The sequence below is a fragment of the Cyprinus carpio genome, chromosome B15 (genome assembly GCF_018340385.1).
Source record: "Cyprinus carpio isolate SPL01 chromosome B15, ASM1834038v1, whole genome shotgun sequence".
Taxonomy (NCBI): Eukaryota; Metazoa; Chordata; class Actinopteri; order Cypriniformes; family Cyprinidae; genus Cyprinus; species Cyprinus carpio.
The window spans coordinates 23,578,891-23,600,056 of record NC_056611.1 but is presented as its reverse complement, the minus strand read 5'-3'; the positions used below and the strand labels follow the sequence as shown (position 1 = coordinate 23,600,056).

Sequence of the window (21,166 nt, the reverse complement as noted above, 5' to 3'; positions counted from 1 at the left end):
TCTATGAGCCATTATTCAGAGAGGGAGCTGGTGAGTCAGATGTGAGCTGCTGGTGGTTTTTCCGAGTGTGGTGTGCTGCTTGTATGCTTGTCAGGTGAGATGAGTGGTTCTGGCCATCCGGGAGCCTCTCTGCTCCTCCCAAAGCAGCTGCCACCAGTCTGTCAAAGAATTGCTCTGCTACATCCTATTCTTCCTTCTCCCCCCTCCTTCTGTCTTACTTACACACCCACTTAGTGCAGCCAGGGTCATATTTTCCCCCCAAATGAGTTACAAAGTCCACATGAAAAGCTCAATAGTCAACAAATATGTTCCCCTGAAATGCGTTAGGAAGTACACATGAAAGCCAATAGTCAACAAATAGCTGTTATAAAGGAAAATTGATAACATATCCTCAGATAAAGCTCTGTTATTGTGCTTAACTGAAGCATACTCTACTTTTATGCTATGATTATTACAAATTTAGAACCTATTTGTGAACCAGGCAGGCATTTTATTAACATTTCCGCCTATATTTTTAAGTTTGTGATGGTGCTAGGCATTTGATTCAATATTTAAATTTAATTACCGCCTCCATCCATGTCAATACGGCGGCCTCATTTATCAAAGAGACAGACAGAAAGCGCAGCTTAACCGCCAATAAACATTTGTTTTTAATTCGTTTACTGGAGCGCCGACCGAAAGCGCTTTGCCTCGTTTGCGTTTATGCCGTTAATTGGGAGAAGAAACACTTTTGGATCTGAGGGGGCTGGGGGATTTTGAAGCCTTTATCTAGAGCTGAATCAAAGCCGGCGTTAATAATACACCCAATGAATAAAATATTTGTTAAAAGGCGTGGAAACAACAGATGCACGGTAAAAATAGGCCAGGCTGGAGGATGCTGTACTACTCAGCAAATGAATCAACCTCTCTCACAGCATACAGAATATGCAAAATGTAGCGCCGCCTTTGGTGTGAAATAAACAGCTCAAATTTGAATACGGTGGCCAACAACTAGGAGTGTACAAAGTGAACTGAGGTTTTAAATGCAACACTGTAGAAAACAATCCTCATAGACTGTGCAAAGAGAGACATGTTTTCTTTATGTTTTTTTATGTTTGCAAATAATTCAAATTGCATGTTGTTGTGCAATAAGAAGTTTACACACATTTCACTTTGCACAATGTCACTCTGCAGTAGTGATGAGAATAACTACAGTACTTTTACATTACATACTTTCTAGGAAATAAAAATTTGGAAGGAAATGTTAATCTTTTTGCACTGCCAAATAATGAAATAATTCCAGATTTTAACAGAATTAATTTAACTCATAAAAATATAAATAATAATAAAAAAAAATTTTTAATTAGTTGTGTGACAGACATCATATACAACTTATTTACAACGTACTGAACAGTCTGAACATAACACAGTAACCTAACAGTTCTTGCTTCATTTTGGGTAGGGTATAAGAAGTAATGACAGTAATAGTTTAGCCAGAATTGATTCAGTATCCGCTAGCACTGATTTTGATTCACTATAAAGAACCGGCTCATAAGAGTTATTTGTTCTGAAATTGAACAACAACGGTCACGCTGAATGTTTGTTATTCACAAAAAAAAAGAGCCGACTAATATGAGTCGTTCGTTCGGGTTCATGCTGTACTGTTGGCGATGTGTGTTTGTGAGTCACTAAAACCGACCTGTTCATAAGACTCGTTCTGTAAGGAATCGGACTACATTAATCTCAATTTATGTTTATGACCCATGAGTCACTAAAAAGAACCTGTTCATGAGAGTCATTTGTTCGGGAGTCGGACTGTACTCATCGCACTGTCAGAGTATATATAATAGGGTGTTCCGTCCGCGTCGGCGTGAAAATGCATGTTCGAGAATCCTTAATGGAATCCTCTAAATACGTAAATATCATTCGATTTCGGTCTTCTTTAAAGAGTGGAAACAGTTCCCCGCTCCCAACCCTACTCTGCAGCGCTGCTGTCTCTGTCAGAAACAAAGAGGCAGCGCACTTAGTTCAGCAAGCGATAGCCAGCTCATTCATACTCAAAACATATCAGGATAGCGAGAGATGCCCGCGGCCACACTACTACATAAAGTACTAAAATAATGAATAAATCAACACTGCGACGAGCATAATCTTTCAGATCGCGCGCATTCCCGGATCCCTTTAGACTGTATCGAGAAATGTCGCACCTCTGCCTGGCACCATTTATATTTATTTAATGCTGTTAAATTATTCTGTTTGAGAGAGGAGATTGTGCCTTCCTGATGGCGTTGGTTGTGAAATTATTAAGATGTGTTTCTTCTGTTTTTGGAGTCTGTGATCAGCACATCTCTTATGCAGTAGACCTCTGTGGCTTTTAACACACTTTTCCAAACCCTCAGAAGGGTGTTAGCTGATGGCCATTATCATGGTCACACCTGGTTCATTCTTTCTTCAACTTTTCTCTTTCTAAGTCTGCTGTCTGGATGATCTCACTAAATGGGGCACTGGATAACATCCTGAAGTATGTCATGTAGCTACATTAGGCTATAGCCTTGAGTCCAGTATGCATATAATGCATGATTAGTCAGAAACGCAGCCACTTGTTCCATGTACTGACGCTCTCGCGATTGCATCACACAACAACAACAAAAAGTTCCCAAAGCACATCTATTCATTCCTTAAAACGTACATATACACACCATATTTAAGTGGTCAAGTTTTCAGAGTATTTCTTCATAGCCACACAAAAGGATTTATAACTAGAGTTAACAAAAATAAATGCACCAAACAGCCTACCAAAAAAAAAAAAAAAAAAAAAAAAAACTATGGCGCTCATGTTTCGGCCATGTAGGCTAACATCATTAACTACCTTGCAGAAATATGCAAATACATACATTTCAGCAGCTATTGTGTGTTATGTAGCTACCATATGATACGGCACTGCCACGGTACTTTTCTGTAGGGGCACGGTGAGCAGTATATCAACATCAGCTGCATTATGCTGGAGTACACGCCTGTATTGGACAAGTTTAATTTCCAAATTAGCCTTGTTTGTATTTGGCGCAGTGCCACTCGCCCAATATATCGGCAGGGTCTCTCTAGGACCTCATATGTCACAAAATGCAATTATGACACACCTAAGAACCACTGCGTTAACTTCAAAACGGAGCGCTCTGAACGATCGGTAATCGCGTTATGATTAGGTTGACGCAGCGCTTAGTACACAAACATCCGATTCTATCATTAGAATAGTTACTGAACTAAAACAAAATCTCTTACCTGTTCCTAAAAGGCACAATGCGATGTAAAACGTCAACATCTTTCCGGAGTCTTCAACACTTGTCCTGCAGTCCAGACTGAAAGTGTGCGCACGAAAGCTCCGGCTGGACTGAATGTGGAAGCTGGTCCTCGCCCACCTCTTGAATTGGTTAAAAAATTAAAAACACAGCAGATTATGTTAACCTCAGCTCTGAGAGCTGGAAGTCTCTACTGCCATCTGAACACAGTCTAAGCATCAATGCAGGTTGTCTCTTTAAAGTTCAGAACTTTCACTCGATCGTTCCCGTGTTGTTAATATTTCCCAACAAAATTGTGTTCAAATTAAGTTTCTTCAATGCGAAGATCTTGAATCAATCCAAGTATTTGGAGTAAATCATCCGTATAGGGGTGACAGAACAAAAATCTCCGTTTCTCCTGATCAGAGGGGCTCCGCTCGCCGGTGCAACTGAGCGCGTTTCAGCACCACAAGCTCTATAGCGCACATAAACGCCTCCTCTTGCGCACAGTTCCCTCCGTACTGCTCTGTTCGCTCCTCACTCTCTTGTAATGCACCAGCAAGGCGAGGATACGATCCGCGCGGACTGTCGTACTACTGACTGGATGTTGGCTCGGTGAATTAAACAGGCGCTTTTTCCTCTGAGGAACATCGAGTTTGAGAATGAAGTAATTCTCAGTCCACAGGGACTGCCGTTGGCCTACGCCCCCCGGGTCCTGCGATTGGTTAAGGGTTTAAACTATAGGGGGGGTGATAGCAGTTGGGGGTGTTTGGTCCTTAAACAACAGGGGTTGCTTGGTTATGCGCGCCTGTGAATGAATAAACTGCTGGGCAAAGTAAACAGGTGTGTCCCAGAACAAACAGAATCTACCGAACAGATGATCTTAATGGGGTTTCTTTGACTCAGTACACATGCTATGCGATTACACTGATATCAATTAATGATATTTATCAATGTATGGTCGGATACGGTCTACATGCCACTTATAAATCGACATGCACAACATGGACGATTTTCAAGATTAATTAAAGATTAACTAAACAGATTTGTTTATTAATTATAAGCAAATATATATATAATGTCATCAAACTACCCATTAAACCACAATGCTGGCAAAATGAGCATATTACAAAATAAGGTTATTTTTATTTTCCAAGGTAAAATAGGTTTAACCATGCTTTAATCAAGTGCTGGTTGAATGGTCTCAAAACGAAAATATCCATGTGCTGTTTGTTACAGTGGTTTGTTAAACACACGAGGCAGCTGAAAATACCCAAATAAACTGCAGGAGAGTTTTGTTTTTCGTTGTATCTTTACAAGCAAGCAAGCAAACAAACAAAAAAATAACTTGAAATACAGTCTGACATAAATAACTTTACTATCAGTTTAGGACACGTATAGCTATAGCCTATGTCAGAATAATATTGGTCACTCCGATTTTGTGTCATTTAATCCCCAGTGGGCGTGGTGTTGAAAAATAAATAATTTCGACTGCAAAATAAATACATGCACAAATAAACAAATTAAATAATAATCAGCACTATCTACTTACATGGAACCATACTTATACCTATGTGATAAAATACATAACGTAGAAGTAGATATGTAAAAGAGACGACATGTTAGAGCGTTGTCCAGCGCTTGGTGTTTACATCAGCGTCGGATTCGTTCACTCGTTTTTGTTCGTTCCTTTCAAGGTAGTGGATATCATAAATAAATACTCCTTCATTTAATGTGTTTATTTTCATAACTGTCCATTTTAATACATTACGCTCATATATGTGATTATATGTAAATGTTCACACTCATGCTTTTGAAATGTTGTTGGCTGACTCTGAATAGTGAATGAGTGATTCGGACACAGCGAATCGTTTAGATCTCTTGTGTGAACCGATTCATTGTCAACACTCAAACGATTCATTCCTGCATCAGATGTTTGAGGTGGCGTTATGTTTGTTGCCATCTCTGATATCAGTACAGCCGACGAGTTGATCGGGATAGTAGTGAAATCAACTGGATTCTCACTGGTTAAAAAGTACGCAGTTTTTGTCTTATTTATTACTTTCACGCTGCATTGAAAATGATTACCAGCGCACAGATTGCAGGCCAACTTGTTGATACACAGTTTTAAAAGTATTTGTTAAGATTCCACCTTGTAATTTGGCAAACATGCTGGGACCTTTTAGAAATCGAGTCAAAGAGAGAGCTGTAAAACCATGGGGATGTTTTTGGTCTCCACCCCGTTAAGATTTATTGTAGGTGAGGGGATCAAATGTGAGACTGCCGCTCACAAACACATGCTGATGAGAGAAACAGCTTGCTGGAGGCGCAGATGATGGGATTCCTGTGAGCTGAAAGAAACGAGGTTGAGTAAAGGGGCAATATATGATCTCTAAACAACAGGGGCTCACTCCTGCTGAGAGAGTTAAGTAAACACCAACAACTACTGCGTGAAGTTTACCAAGTCTTGAGAGGGTGTGAGCCAGACGTGTAAATTAGCAGCTTCTTTCATTGGTTGAAAGCAGTCGAGGTTGATGTATCTCCTTAGTAGCCCTCTAACTGGAATATACAGTTATTTATCTTGTAACCTCACACTGAGGGTGCTATAACCCACCCTAGGCCCGTGAATACTTAAATAAATCATATACTTATAAGAGGTTTTAGACTAGATTTATTAATAATGAATACAGTTTGATATTTACTAAACTGTTCTGTGTTGGGGGGAGAAGGAGACAGTTAAGATGTCGTTTGCATGGTAATTGTAAAGAAAGTCATAAATAAAGCATGAGGTGAAGTTATGGAAATGCGACTCCCCAGGAAATGAGAATATTTTAACAAAATATTATCTCAGGCCCATTTGACCCGGGGTCAATTAGAAAAGAAACGTCAGTGTCGACGAGGATGCGAGGCTGAAATTAATATTGAAGCTTTTCACCTCCTGCCTAATTTACAAGGCTGATGCAAAGTTGAGCTGAAACAAGTATATTGTCGTGAGATTGTGGTTTAATTTGACGAGGCGCTAAAAAGACGATTCTGATCTCGCTCTGACAGACAACAAACACAGCTTTCTGTGCATTTGTCTTGAAGACTGACAAACTAAAATGGCATTCCCTCTACGGAGAACATTTTCTTGCTGATGTGGACAAACTGTTATTGTTCTGTCACACAAAGGTTAAAATGTCTTTCCGTCAGTCTTAAAATGGTCTCCTCTACATCCCTTAAGTAAATATTGTATCACTTAAAGGTCAGCATTCCTTCTAAATGTATAAATCAGAGCTGCTTTATGTGTATTTCATCCAAATGTCACAGGATATATGCTATTAATAGTCTTGGGGATATAGTAATATCAGTCTTGAGTTTCAAATGTCTCATTTTATCAACCAGTATGACTCTGCAGTGTAAATTAAGTGAAGATGTGTAGAATTCTATTGTCAGCATGAAATGAAAATTGACTCTTTCTTTCATCAAAATGTAATTAATTTGCTCCATCTCTGAAATAACTTTCCTTATTTTGTGACATAACCATTCTTTTTACTCAACCACTTCCCTTCAACCTTTTATATAATACATTAGTGTTATTGTAGTAGCACTGATATGCTGTTATAGTTTTTAAAATAACATTTTAAATGGGTTTTTAGTTAAGGTTAATTAATTTTGTTCTTGTCACTTTTATTAGATTTTTTTTTTATTATTATTATTAAAACTATGCACAGTTTTCACAACGTTTTCATTTTCAATTTTTGGTTGATTTAGTTGTATTTATTTTAGTACTTCAATTTAAAACTTGAAAAAGTTGCCTTGGCAACTAGTTTATTTTAATTCATTTTAGCCTATTTTATTTCAAGTAGTGAAGTTTTCCAGTGGTCACTGGATGTCATGTTTTACTTAGAAAGGTCACATTCAAGAAGCAAATTTCATTTCATGTTGACTTAAAACTCTTCCTCCAGTTTCTCCCCTTTTAAACGTAGTGCATGGCCAGCATATTTTCTTCATTAAAAACATCATGCATCAGTTTAGAGTTTGCTGAGCGGTGCGCAGTCTGCTACGGTCAAAGTTCCCCTCTCTTTACATCAGACATATGGGGACATTACAGCAGCTCTTACTATAATTGTGTTATTGAGTACAGCCTTGATCTGTGTCAACCATAACTCTGAGTACTGCTACACAGCAATAACTCTTTATGCCTTTACCTATGCCAGGCATCTCATGCATTCCACCAATTATCATGAATATCATGCATTTCAATTGAGATGCATACTAGCACTTCTTTAAACTTGACCTTTCTGTTAAGCCGTCTTTGTCCTGCTATAACTACAGATACAATCATGAAAAGAATAGTCAACAACATGTCCTTCATCTCAATATCAAAATACCAGGCTGGCCATTATTGAAAGCAGAGTTCTTTGAAATGAAAGTACCTCAGGGGAAGTTCACGAGGTATATGGTTGCTCAAGGGTCAAGGGTATAGTCTTTTGCTGGGCCACAGGCTGCTGAAAAAGGCTATGTTACGGAAACAGGAGTGTGATAAACGCTGCTTCGTTCCATGTGCCATGCCCTTTATTGTGTGATATGGTATTCTTAGACAGGGACAGGTTTCTTTAGTCACGTTTAAAGTTACAGAGAATATCAAGTGCCTGTGTGATATGGAATCATTTGTGGATGACCCTGCATTGGAGGTTGTGTCATTAAGATTGCAGTTTCTGAATGCAAAATGTTATTCGTTAACTTAAATTACTCTATTTGTGTTTGGTTGCTGCTTAATTGTATAGTTTCAATCCTAGGAAAAATGCCTGCATATTGTCGATTCAGAATCTTCTATTTTTTATTTTGTTTCACGATTTGTTCAGTCTGGGCTAATCAGTAAGCCCAGACTGAACAATCTGATCAATAATAGCACATTCTTATTCTCCGTGTCTGCCTGTGTGTTTCCAATTGATTAAAGTTGATTTGAGGATGTCTGCAAGAAAACAAGCATTCACCTAGGAAATGTTCAGCTTTAAATTCTTAGCAAGTGTCTACTTTCTATAGCAGCCCACAGTAAAACTGCACAGTGAGGAAGCAGAGAGTGCAAAACACCAGTCTTAGCAAAGAGATCGAATGGGTAGGTAGTTACAGATCACTAGGCTAAAAGAGTATTTTCTCATCCATGTCGATTTTGAATGAGGTCAGACTGGGTGACAGTATCAGGCCTTGGGTTATGTAAAGGTGGGATAAGGCCAAGTTTCGGATGATGGCCACCGTGTTTCAAAGTGGGTGTGGATGGTGGAGGAGTTAGGAAAGGAAGCCAAAAGGATGCAGATAAAAATTATCCACCCACTATCACAGATGTTTACTGACAGACTAGAAAGAAATTGTCCTAAAATATGTCACCAATGCACTCCATGTGTTTTTGACTGAAAGAATGAACACTGATGCATAGTTTTTTTGTTGTTGTTGTGTTAACATATACTTTGCATATATTAAATTTTTTTTAGTTAAACCACATTCTTAAAAAATGAAGGTGCTTTATTGGCCTCTATGGTTTCATGAAGAACGTCACATACAATGTGCCATGTCGAGAGACTCTTCTCGAGAGGGAACCTTTAACATCAATGGAATCTTTTCATTGCACAAAACGATCTTTGTAGTGGAAACAGGTTCAATTTCCATGGTTCTTTTAAGAACTGCTTGTGGAAACTGTGGTTTGGGAAAACCAAAAAGGCTCTTCCGTGGCATCATGGTGAAAACCCCCTTAAAACTTTTATTTTTAAGAAACAAAACTACAAAACTTTTGAATGGTTAACAAAGCATTGTTATGTTGTTGCTACAGTATTTCTAGCGGCTGCTTGGGTATCCTCATTGGTTTCTGTTCTAAGTGGTTACTTCTTAGTCCAATTCAGAAATCTGATCAGATTGAGTGGTTTGAGTCGCTCTTTTCCTGTCAGTCTAAGAGATTGTGTCACTCAATTTAATGTGAAATTTGCTCACTTATGACAGTCATGGCACACCTCTCTTCAGTAAGCCACACGATTTGATTATTATTCATGTCTGTAGCTCTGACAAGTCTAATAATTTGTTCAGACATTGGTTTAGTTATGATAAGTGTTTTAGGCTATATCTTCTGGAGGTGCAGCAGGTCTATACTGCATATATCTCTAAAAGCGATCTTTATCATCATGTCTACTTGAGAATCCGACAGTGCTTTATAGTTTTAAAACTAAGACTCTCATCTCATCCATTAAGACTTGCTTGGGATTAACCCTCAGAGCTGGGACTATAATAAAAGTTCATCACCCTTATGTCCTTATTCTTTAGAGATTTTTTTTTTTTCCTAGGGAAATTTATTGACTTACTGTATTACCAAACAGTTTATCAGCTCTGGTATCTGTTTGTTTATAAACCATGTAAACGGAGTAAGAGATTGTCTGAGAGAGACGAAAGAGAGAAAGATGACCCATACCAGCTGTTGGTCCAGGACTGGCACTATTGCTGGATCTCTGCTCAGCTCTGACCTAATCCCTGGGCGAGCTTTCCCAGATGGGCAGACAGATTTAGATCAGCCACCCTGACATGCACTGACCGATCTCGACAGCAGTCCCACATCTCGGCTGTATCACTGAAGAGTCACAAAAATTGCTGCCAAATTCCTAAAAGTGATGTATTAACCATGAATGATGATCACAGTTTTAGTTGCAAATTGCAGGCTATAATGGTTTCCAAAACATCTACTCTGCGAGTCACTGTTGACTTTAATCAAATGAATTATGGGAAATGGAACATGTAAAAACTAGTCATCTTCTATCCTCTGATTCTCGGTGTTGACTCTCCATCGCATTTCCTTTTCATGTGGTCATTTTATTTTTTTACTTTTTTAATCTCTTAAATACTGCCTTGCTCTGCTATTTATTTTGATTAATTATGCATTTAATTGTTTAATGTGTTTACTTATAATTCAAGTGTTCATAGCTTGTGATTAAAAGACTTCACAGCTTCCTACAAAAGGAATACAGGCTGTAGGCCAATGAACGTTTGTTGTTAAAGGGGTCATATGATGCGATTTCAAGTTTTCATTTCTCTTTGGAGTGTTACAAGCTGTTTGTGAATAGATAAGATCCCTAAAGTTGCAAAGACTAAAGTCTCAAACCCAAAGAGATATTCTTTATAAAAGTTAAGAAACTGTCTACGTCATTGTGTGGGAAGATTTGCATAACACCGGCCAAATGTTCATGCAAAGAAAGGAGGCATAAAATTCTCGCTGTAGTATTGTTGCTGCCGTTCCCATGTTGTGGAGACGCTGTGTTTCGTTGTGAAAGCGAAACTACTTGTTTGGCCTTCCAAAAGAGGACACAACTAGAAATCAGTGGTTAAGTTGTATTTTTAACACTGTTCCAGAACAGTTCAAACAAAATATTTGTGTATGTGCAATGCATTTTACGGAGGACTGTTTCCTGGGAGAGTAGCCTACAGTGCCAGTGTTCTGACAAATAATGTTGACTCACAGCCTGTAAGTACGTTTTCATATTTAAAGGATTTGCCACTGATGATTGAAGCGCGAGTTTTGAGCAGTGTAGAGTAGCGTTTGTTGTTTCTCCGATCACAAATGCAGACATGGTTTTGTTTACGCGGCTCAATACGCAATGCAACACGTAAAAAGACAGTATAAGTCATTATAATCTGTACTTATGTTACCACTGTATGCTACAAATGACTTGTTTGTAATGGGTTTTATTGGTTTTGTCTCGTCTGACTGGGACACGGCATCACAGTATGTTAAGGGGCTTTACATTTCCGTCACATGCTTGAGGTATTCAGCCAATCACAATGCACTGGATAGCTGACCAATCTGAGCACACTACACTTTTCAGAACGATGATCTTTGTAAAAATCGACGTGTTTCAGAAAGGCAGTTCTTTTTTAATGTTCAATAATGTTTAATAATGTTGTCATATGACCCCTTTGAATGCTCTTTCAAGTGATTCTTCTGAGATTACGTGTAGGAACACAAATAATGTACAATTTCACCCTCATATTTTAACTGGTGTTGAGAATTTGTGCACACTAAGGTTTTTTTAATGTCAGTGCCGGTAATTACAAGCACAGTATTATACCATTTCACTAAAACCACACAAATACTAATTTACAATTAGTTCTATATCCAATTGGTTTTGGAACAAGACTGCTGTGGGTGCTGTTATTACCGAGTATTTCCATGAGTCGCCATAACACCTGTTCATTCAAAAGCCAATCCTGTTGAGAGTGACTTGCATCAGGCATTTGGTTTCACAGCAGGGTGTTTGCTGTAGTAATTGAGAATGCTGGAGGGCACAACAGTAGCATCCACATCTGGGAATTCCCAACCTGGCTCATGGCTTCTTAATTACTCAACCAAACATGGACCAGAAATGGTGTACATAAACCTTCAGAGAGGTCTGCAGTTAATGTGGCAACTCAAGTGCTAAATGTTTTTCTCGTAGGAATACAGCTAAAGTTGTAGCATGAACAGGAAATATGTATTTTCAAGCTTGTATTTATGATTCATTTCTCTGTCTTGGGGTAACGCAGTACAAGTAACATACAAGTTACATAAGCAGATTATTTTTTTAATAACTAGTAAAGTAATGCATTACTTTTAAATTTGCAATTAAATATCTGAGGTACTTTTTCAAAAAATACGCAAGCTACTTTGTTTTGCCATTTATTCTCCGACACCTCTCCTGTCCCCATGTTGAGAGAAATCAGAATCAGAATCGGAATCAGAAATTGGGAGTGAGGCACTTCCTTAAGCTGGAGGTTTATTAATTTCACTTTTAGTGCTAAAGGGCCTTTACAGCTGGCAAAAATGCAACTTTAAATTTTTTTATTATTATTAAAAATAATAAATAATAATAAAGAAGAAGCCCAGCCCCAATGACAAAAAGTAGTGTTAAACATTTATGCAAGTAACACAATTAGTTACGAGTAATGCAATACTGTAATGCATTACCTTTAAAAGTAACTTTCCCCAAGTATTCAAGGAATTATTCAAGCTGCACTTCAGTTGTAAGCTCAGTGATGGACTTCATCAATAGTGAAATGGGGGAATTGCTTTGTATCCTGTATTTTAAATGTAAACCAATTAAGAATTGCTTTAATTGTCTTTTTTTTAAATAACATTATTTTATTTAAAATGTTAGTATTTCTACAGCTGCATGTGGCAAGTTGAAATGGTATATTCCACATTAAACAAATTTAAAAGGCATTTTGATAATTCTTTCATAATTATGTACCATTTTAATTTACATTTGTCACAGTGTAGAACAATTTAAATTTAACCTAGTAACTTGACTAGAAAGCATGACCAGTTGCAGGAATTAAGATATACACTTCTCCTTATATATTCGTGTCTACACCGAACGCAACAATTGCCGTGTCGCACTGTACCACGTCACAACAGATTAATGTCTGTCTATACTAAATGCAAAAAAGGGACTGTGTCAAATCATTTTAACTTTTTGTCAGTACGTCATAAATAGAACGAGGCAGCAGTTTACTGTTGGGGATTTGTCGTGTTGCGCCGCATCCAGTGTAGACAGCATCACTAATTATAATGAGTTCTATGGTATTTTGTTGCACCATGCCGGTTGTGTCCGGTGTAGACACGATATTAACCTACAATCTTCATGAACAAAATAAAGCTAATTTACAGTTTATGAACTTGTTTGCATTAACCCATATACATAAGTTTAGAATCAAAAGAAGATTTAAATGTAGGAGGATATTGAAATAATAGTCTTTTTTAAATATACTACAAAAATATCCCATACATAAAAAGTATTCTGTCAGTAATTCATTTGGCAGTGCTACATTTTAGTTCTTGTAGTCTTGCCAACCACAGGTGTTTGTAAGCAGCCACTGTGCGTGTTGTTTTCTCAGGGTTTCGGGGCTTTTGCCCCTGGCTCTCTGATTGAGATACAGGCACTGCAGTGACTTGGTTTCCCGAGAGCCGTTGTTGCTAACGTTAGCAGTGGCGGCAGGGCAGTTGACAGTCATGGGAATGGGCAATGACTGGCTGCTTGTTTTGTGCCACGATCCCTCACTGTTCACGCCCGCTGAAAAAATAAATACTCTGGCTCCGGAGCTATAAATAATGGATGACTTGTCCACTGTCACTTTAAATCTTGCGTCTAGCCACGGCCTGGCCATTATTAGGGTCTCCCTTTCTGTTTTTCTCTCTTGCTCTTTCAGTCTACCTTACATTTGTCTCTGCTTTACCACAAGAACCACAGTCTACCTACAGATTGTCACAGGAATGGAAGGTTTACATGGTAAAATAAACCTATCTTTGAAATCTTCCATGACTCCCTAACCATACGGACCTCAACCGACATCAAAACATCTTGAAGAAGAAAGACACAGGAGAAAGAGAGAGAGAGTGTGGGTAGACGCGTGCAGCAAGGTAAACATTTTCATCTGCCACGATCCCGGTCGTGCATTTGATAGGTGCTGTAAGAGTGCTCGAGGGGCCGTGACTCAGAATCTGACCCCATCAAGCTAAACCAGTCGCCTCGCTGCAGCCCCTGCATGTGATGTCCATGGAACCCTGTCATGTTAAACATTGAGCAGGCCTGATGAAAATCTGTCCTGAGGATAAGTGAGGAGAAGAGAAGGGAGAGCGAGTGAAAGCTCAAGCCCACCCATTCGAACAGGAGAGATCATGGATTATTCACATTTGCAGCTGTGATAAGGAGAAAAATTGATGAAGAACAGCTGGCTGGAGCATGATGCGTGAAGGCTAGAAGCTGCTCCACCTTTGAAACAGCTGGGAAGCTACCAAAGACTGCTTCTGTTTGCCTCAGTCACGGAAACATATCATTAAAAGCCAACATCCAGCTTTAAACTATGGCTTACATCTCTGGCTTGTAGGGTGGAAGTTCTGGTTAGACAAAGAAAAAGGAACTGAGATCTAGTGGTCAGCATATATCAAGCTGTGGTGACTGTGTGAACGATGTGGGTTTGAGTCTAGCTTATGTGGCTTTCTTTCTCTCAATAGTTTGCCGCCCTTTCAGTAATTAAATGTGAAATGCTCCAAAAAGTGACATGGATAGTCACACTAGAATTTGAGTATTCATTGCTTTACACCCCGCAATGAAAATGAGTGACAATGATATGATGTCATGAACCTGGGGCCTCATTTATCAACAGTGTGTTAGCACAGATGTGTGTGTAATGAGTGCATAAGAACATTTTCAGAGAAAGTGTGGGATCAACTTGTACTTATACGTTCGAATGTGTAAACATAAGCAGAACACTTAGCATGCTTACGCAGAGAATCTAGTGGTAGAATGGGGATACTACAAAAAGAAAATGCCGCCGCAAATTTCCTGTGTATGAAAAGCTATACAAGACAGCTGGGAAGTCATTTGAAATGTGGCTAAAGTGTCAAGGCTGATCTCGCTTTGCTGGAAGATTTGGCAAACCATGCACTGCGCAGAGAACAAATTTTCAAAGACTGTGCTGATCTGTTTAGTGAGAGCACAGAATGGCTTCTCAGTTGGTACCGCTTTCTTTGCTGTGATTTCGGTAGACGTATACATTCACAGGATTTATAAAGGGAGGTGTTGTCACCATAATGGTTATCCCGTAAAAATGATCATCTAGCACTTTAAATGATTTTTTTTTAAAAACTGCTGGAACTAGAGGGTCATAATTTTAATATTTGGTTTTGTTGGGTACCTGGGCACTGTGGAATCGAAAGAAATGAGGAAGCCGACTCTGCTGCAAAAGAAGCATTATCTCGAAATTTGTGCAGTACCCCCTATGGATTTAAAACCAATAATTTGTTCCTATGTTAATAATAAATGGCAAACAGAGTGGGATCTATATATACAATAAACAAACTCCATGAAATTAGTCCAAGTGTTGTAAAAAGAAATTTCTATCAATTTTCTCACATATTGGACCAGATTGTTTATACTCGCTGTAGAAGTTTTTAATACTAGGGGAAGATCCTCCAACATGTTCTCTCTGCCGAAGCTTGTTTTATTAGATTGTAGTTTTAATTTTGTGAGAAAACTTTTTCAAATCAGTTACGAGATTTAAGCTGAATACAGTTTTGGAGTTTTTAGAACAAATAAATTGTAAAAACATGATATAATTCAGCCATAATATTTCTCACCATGAAAATAGCAACAGAAGCTGGGATGGCGTTAAACACAAACAAACACACAAACCATATATGGTTGGTTGGAGGCGTTTCTGAATGCAAATTAATGTTAACGAGCATGGTGCTTAAGAACAAGGACTTTTTCAACAATTATTATGTACTGGTGTGCATACGAACTGCATGCAAATGTTTGATAAACACAGATTATTTTGTACTTGCGCACATTCTAAATTTCATTTGTGTTCCAAAATATAGAAACTTGAGGTTGCTTTTAGTTATTTAGTTAACATTTTTTTAATTACATGACTTTTTGCAAATTAGACTTATATATATATATATATATATATATATATATATATATATATATAATTTGTGCAAGTATTTTATTTGTGGATCCGCTCTGATAAGAAATATGACACGTAGCAATATAGATTTAAAATAAAATCTATAATTATTTATTCTTTTTTACATTTTCATACATTTAAAATGCTAAAATTGTATCTATTCATGGTCCTGCTACACTACCAACCATGTAGCTTTAAAGTCTGTATTAATTTTATTGATGAGCGAGGTCCGTCTGTGACATTTGAACAACAAAGCATGTCAACATTGTTTTTACTCTAAGAAATTGTAAATGAAAGTTCACCAAACGTGATTACTTTTGATGAAACATCTATGCATATGCCATTTGTTCTAGCTCTCCCACGTTCACATGCATGCTAATGAAAGTGTCTGTAACACACAGTGTAGTGTGACCCCATCAAAATGAGATTCAGAGAAGCAAACCATTACAACATCTGCCTTCTGCTGTTAACACCAGCTAGATCAGACTCATCACCATTCACACCGAGGACATGGTGTGAGGGAAAGGGGAGTTTACCTGGACAAGTAGCCAGTCGGCTTTGTCTGTGGTCTGAGTCATTCTAGATGTGTGAAGGGATTCAGGTTGACACGACATTGGTTAGATACAGAGAAAAGGAGACGTGATGGTGGAAGCTGGGGGCAGGGTGGATTGTTTTTAAATCAAGGCCTCATGTTGCCACTGTGAATTTTTCATCAGTCTCCTAAATTAAAAATGTGAGCGGTCATCACTTATTTGTCAAGCCGTCTCAGTGCAAAAGGTGGATATGACAGGGGGTTTACGTAAGGCATTAGGAGCCTACAGCCAAAGCCTGACTGCAGACCACAAACACAAAGACACCAAGAGAAAATACTGACTCGCACTTTTTGTGATATGGGAGATTTAAGTGCTCAGAGGAAGGAGGAAAAAGTCGCAGAGCTTTTCAGCAATCTTAGTAGATGACACTCACTGCCATCTCGACATATGGAGCAGCTTATGCAGTTTATTCTATGCAAACCCTGATTAACACTAAGACCATATATATAGACCACATGTAAACATTCTCAGTTTATCTCTGGAAGTAGTAAATGGGGCCAAGTTCTAATACACATTTCAGTAATCCTAGGTTTAAAGATGTTGGCCAAAAGAGTGGGATTTTGTTATTTTATGTCATTTATTTTTTGGGCACTATGAATTTCCCACAAATTTATTTCTTTTCAGAAATGGCTAAATGCAAAATAATAATAAAAAACGATGGTAATCAAATAAAGGCACAGAACATTAGCAATTTAATTATTTTTTTTAAAATGTAAAAACACAGAACATGCAGAATTCACATTAAAATAGCAGCCTTTTTGTGCTTTAATATTCACAGACACTAGTCCATATTGCGATTTAATTCCATTCCAAATTGCATTTTTATGAAGTGATTCTGACATGAGTTTTCTGCATTGTTCAAATCATTGGGCCCTATTTTAATACCATTTTTATCTCTGCCTAACTGAGAACTGAGAGTACATTTTGGCTTACTGATCTTGAAGTTTATTTTCATTTTAGAACCTCAACAAAACAAAGACCAGGTGAACCGAACCTTTATTTTCAGATTTCTGTATGATGTTTTGTCAGTAAGCATTTTAGTCTCCGTTTGGCTTTGTTTTAGCTTGCGTTTCCTCTGGAGAAGGCGACGGCCGTCTGTTTCAGGGACAGGAAAATGATACAAACATAAACACTGGCCAAGCGATGGTTCCCCTCGGCAGCACGAGCGCACACACGGCAACAGGTGATGTGCCAGATCTCCGAGTATTGGCACTTGGTGGATACACACACGTTCGCAAACACATACTATCTCCATGGATGGCTACAGTTCAGCTGCCAAATGTGGGGGTGTTTGGCAGCGATGCTTCCTTCTGTGTGACTGAGAGGTAGATCCAGAAAAAAAGTTTTTGTTTCATCACCTGTTGTGAAAGGTCAAGGTACGTTTTTTCGTAATTGGCATCCACATGTTGCTAAAAAGTCTGGCGTCAGACCTTGCTGTAATCCAGAAGTCCTCCAGCAAACTCCTTTGAAGATCTCTGCGATGAGTTTCCTATTTGGAAAACACCACATGGCGCATTTTAAGCTGTTTTTGTTTCCTTGAGGGGGCAGGAAACCGGTCGGGTCTTTCAAAATGGTCAGGGGTTAATGCACTAATGGCATAAAAGAACGGCCCATCCACACATCTGGAACGAGTGGTTTCTGCAAGGGTTGAAGAAAGTTAAGCTTTACTTTGTTTTCAAGGCAAAGGATGAGCATCTGTGACTTTGCACTGCCAGAGGATACTAGAAAATTCTGTTTCAGGACAACACAGAGCTTGTTTTCATTTAAAAGGTTGGTGTGCTTCACCAGGAAGACTTCCATCTCTGTTGCTTGACCCCTTGCAGCCCAGCAGATTTAAACCACTTTAGGGAGGAAGAGTGAAGGAGGTTCGAAGGGAATAGAGATATGCGTTGCATTGTTCCTCATCCAGAAGGTTTGATTGTCTTTTAAAGGAATGATCCACCCAAAAATTCTCTGATCATTTACTCACCCTCATGCCATCCCAGATCTGTAGGGCTTTCATTCTTCAAATTGTAAGAAAAATAATAGATTTTTGTGAATCTGTATAATGTGTACAGGACCTCCAGGGTTGATCCAGATGAGCTCTATTGTCTGTCACCTTTGTGTTATGCACCTCGCATACATAGAACAAGTGATGTAAGAAAATTCTAATATTTTAAAGTTTTTAAACCATAAACCATCACTTCCAGCCAAGTTCCATATGTAAGTGCACTTTAAAGCTCATGTGAGAAGTGATATGGAACCACAGAGGACTGTCACCAGAGATGGTCTTAATATTGGGAGATGCCAAGGTCTGCATTTGTAACATTGCAATGTAGATCACATGTGCCTTGATAACCAATCACATTACAGCCCTGATGTCAATGACTTTCTGTCAAAGTTGTGCAACAGTTAACCACTGTTTATCAGATACCATAGAAATGACTCAGAAGTACCGTAAACTGAATCCTAACTGTCAGAAAAAAAATTATTCTCTTATATAACTCAATTTTTTTTCTGCAAAAAAAGTTTGATCCAAAATGAATGTTTAATGGTAAATATATTGAAGATTAGCTAATAGGCTGTCAAACCCCTCATATATATTAATTGGTGTGAACAATTATTTTTCTTATACCTATCATTTCATTGAAGGCATTGAATTATCATTTGGGGTTGTATGGTTTACCGTCATGTTTACTTTGTCGTTTTTGAAGCATCAATTTTGGTTGTCCCGTACAATTACATTACAGAACCTCACAGAGATGGATTATCTTTCATTGTTTTTGTTCATCTGATAATAATAGTAAGTAATACACATCTGGGGCGACATAAGGGTAAGTAAACACACATTTTCAGAGAATTTTCATTTTGGGTGGAATGTCCCTTTAAAACCAGAATGCTGACTCTGATCTCGAGAATTTGACAATATAGCGTGGAGCATTTTGCAAAACTTTTGAAAATGCTTCCACCCTTCATGGGGTGGGGGTGCATGAAATGCACTGAACTTTCCCGTACATCCCCTCAGATCATTCTGTGCAATAGCTGTTGGATGCTATTTCTTGCTTCGTTATCAAGAAGCTAATAATAGCAGAGCATTTCTTTCTTGGCGTCTGTCTCTTCGCTCAGCGTGTTTCCTTTAAGGATATCCTGATCAGATTTTTTTTTCTTCGCAGGCAGATCTCATCATTTGCTCTCTCACCCTTTCTCCCTGCTCTCTTCTGTCAGCCTTTTAAATATAGGCCTCCAGGTTCGCTAGCATGTTTGTTTTTGAGATTCTGATTGGAACAGAGCGCTCTCTCTTTCTCTCTCTCGCCCTGTAGTCATGCAGCCGTCATCACCTCCAGTGGCTGCAGCCGTGGCCTCATTTTCCACAGGGACGCGCTCCACTTATGCTGCACTCTTAATTACACTCTGCACCGCTGAGGTACGTTACACACCGTCGCTGCAACCGACCTCAAGAAAGATAGAGCTCACCGCAATGGCTGCCAAAGACATGCTCATTTTTCCTCTCTTTAAACCAGCTCTGGAACATGCATCGAGAATTCAGCCTTCAGTGTAAATATTGGTACTCTGATTGTTGCGTTTGGCTAAGGCCCTGGCTCGTCTCCTGTGAGTGATCAGTTCTGTAGGCTGTGTGCTCTGTCGGGCCAATAGCCAAAGCAGCACAGATAGTGAAGCGCAGGCTTCCAGAGGCTCAAAGTGTTCCATATAAAGTGTGTTGTATTTAAAGGAATAGTTCACAGAATGTCAGTGCTGCTCTCTTCCAAAAAGTGAAAGTGGTCGGTGATTCATTCTGGCAAACTCCAAAAAGGATTACATAAAGTACTTAAAGCAGTTACATGAAATTACAAAAACTTTGTGTGAAGAACAGACTGAAATTTAAGCTATTCACTACTAATCTTCCTCTCAGGAGGATCTCTCAAATCTCATTTACTCCTTCAAATACAAAATGCAGACTCTATTCTCATTAAGTTTGACATGATCATGCTGTTCTTCACACAAAACTGTCTTACGCTTTGAGACGACTTGGAGTGTCCACCATTTTCTGTAAATGTCCCAAGACTTCTGATTCATTAGCCACTGTAGGTCAGTAACTAGAAGAATAACAAAGTGCAGTAAATGATAAAACTATCTGCACTACAAAACAGTGTGTTCAGGATTACAATAGTAAAATAATACAAGAAGAAGCACCAGTATGCAATATCAAGCAGCATGACAGGTTGTTTTTTTCACAGGCAAAAAAAAAACAAAAAACAAAAAAAAGACAACAACTGGATTTCGAATGCCAAGATACAATTGGCCAAACTTGACATGCATTAAAAATAAAGTGGATTGTGCAAGGGTTGGATGGACAATGATTCTGCAAGTTTTTGTGCACCATTTTTTCATTTGTAACAACCTCTGTAACATTTTTGCACACAAACAAATCGTGTGAGTAGAAATTCTCAGGTGTTGCTAAACAAGTTATTCAATTAACAACAGCATCAGCAGTAACAACAGTATAAATAAAACTGCCAAACTGTAAAAATAAAATGCATTCTTCTGAATTATTCAAGCATGCATTATTCAGATATTCATTGTAAATATAACAATCTTAATTGTGCTGTATTGAACAAACATACTTCATCAAACTAATTCATTGTATAAAGTGCAATACACACACACACACACACACATACATATATATATATATATATATGTTATGTAAATGTATATATAAACAGCAAATGTGTTGCTCATTGTAAGTTGATGTTAATGCATTAACTACATTAACGAATGGGCCTATTCAATTTTTTTGTAAAGTGGTACCCAAATATGTGTACTTTTATGCTGCCTTTTTGGAGCTTGTTATAAATTACCATCCAGTTTCTTCCT

At 38.3% G+C, this 21,166-nt stretch overlaps 1 protein-coding gene and 1 long non-coding RNA gene across 2 annotated transcripts in view; one reads left to right on the top strand and one right to left on the bottom strand.

The window, feature by feature from the left end:
• LOC109103394 (kin of IRRE-like protein 3) overlaps positions 1–3,936 on the bottom strand; it is a 45,017-nt gene extending 41,081 nt beyond the window's left edge. The window contains exon 1 of the mRNA XM_042739911.1: positions 3,259–3,936. Within this exon, the coding sequence (XP_042595845.1) occupies positions 3,259–3,298 (40 nt within the window). The 5' untranslated portion in view covers positions 3,299–3,936. The remainder of the gene's footprint in view (positions 1–3,258) is intronic.
• Positions 3,937–5,176: 1,240 nt separating this feature from the next.
• Positions 5,177–21,166, top strand: part of LOC122139842 — a 42,396-nt gene continuing 26,406 nt past the window's right edge. Inside the window, exon 1 of the long non-coding RNA XR_006156606.1 lies at positions 5,177–5,289. This is a non-coding gene — a long non-coding RNA (uncharacterized LOC122139842). The remainder of the gene's footprint in view (positions 5,290–21,166) is intronic.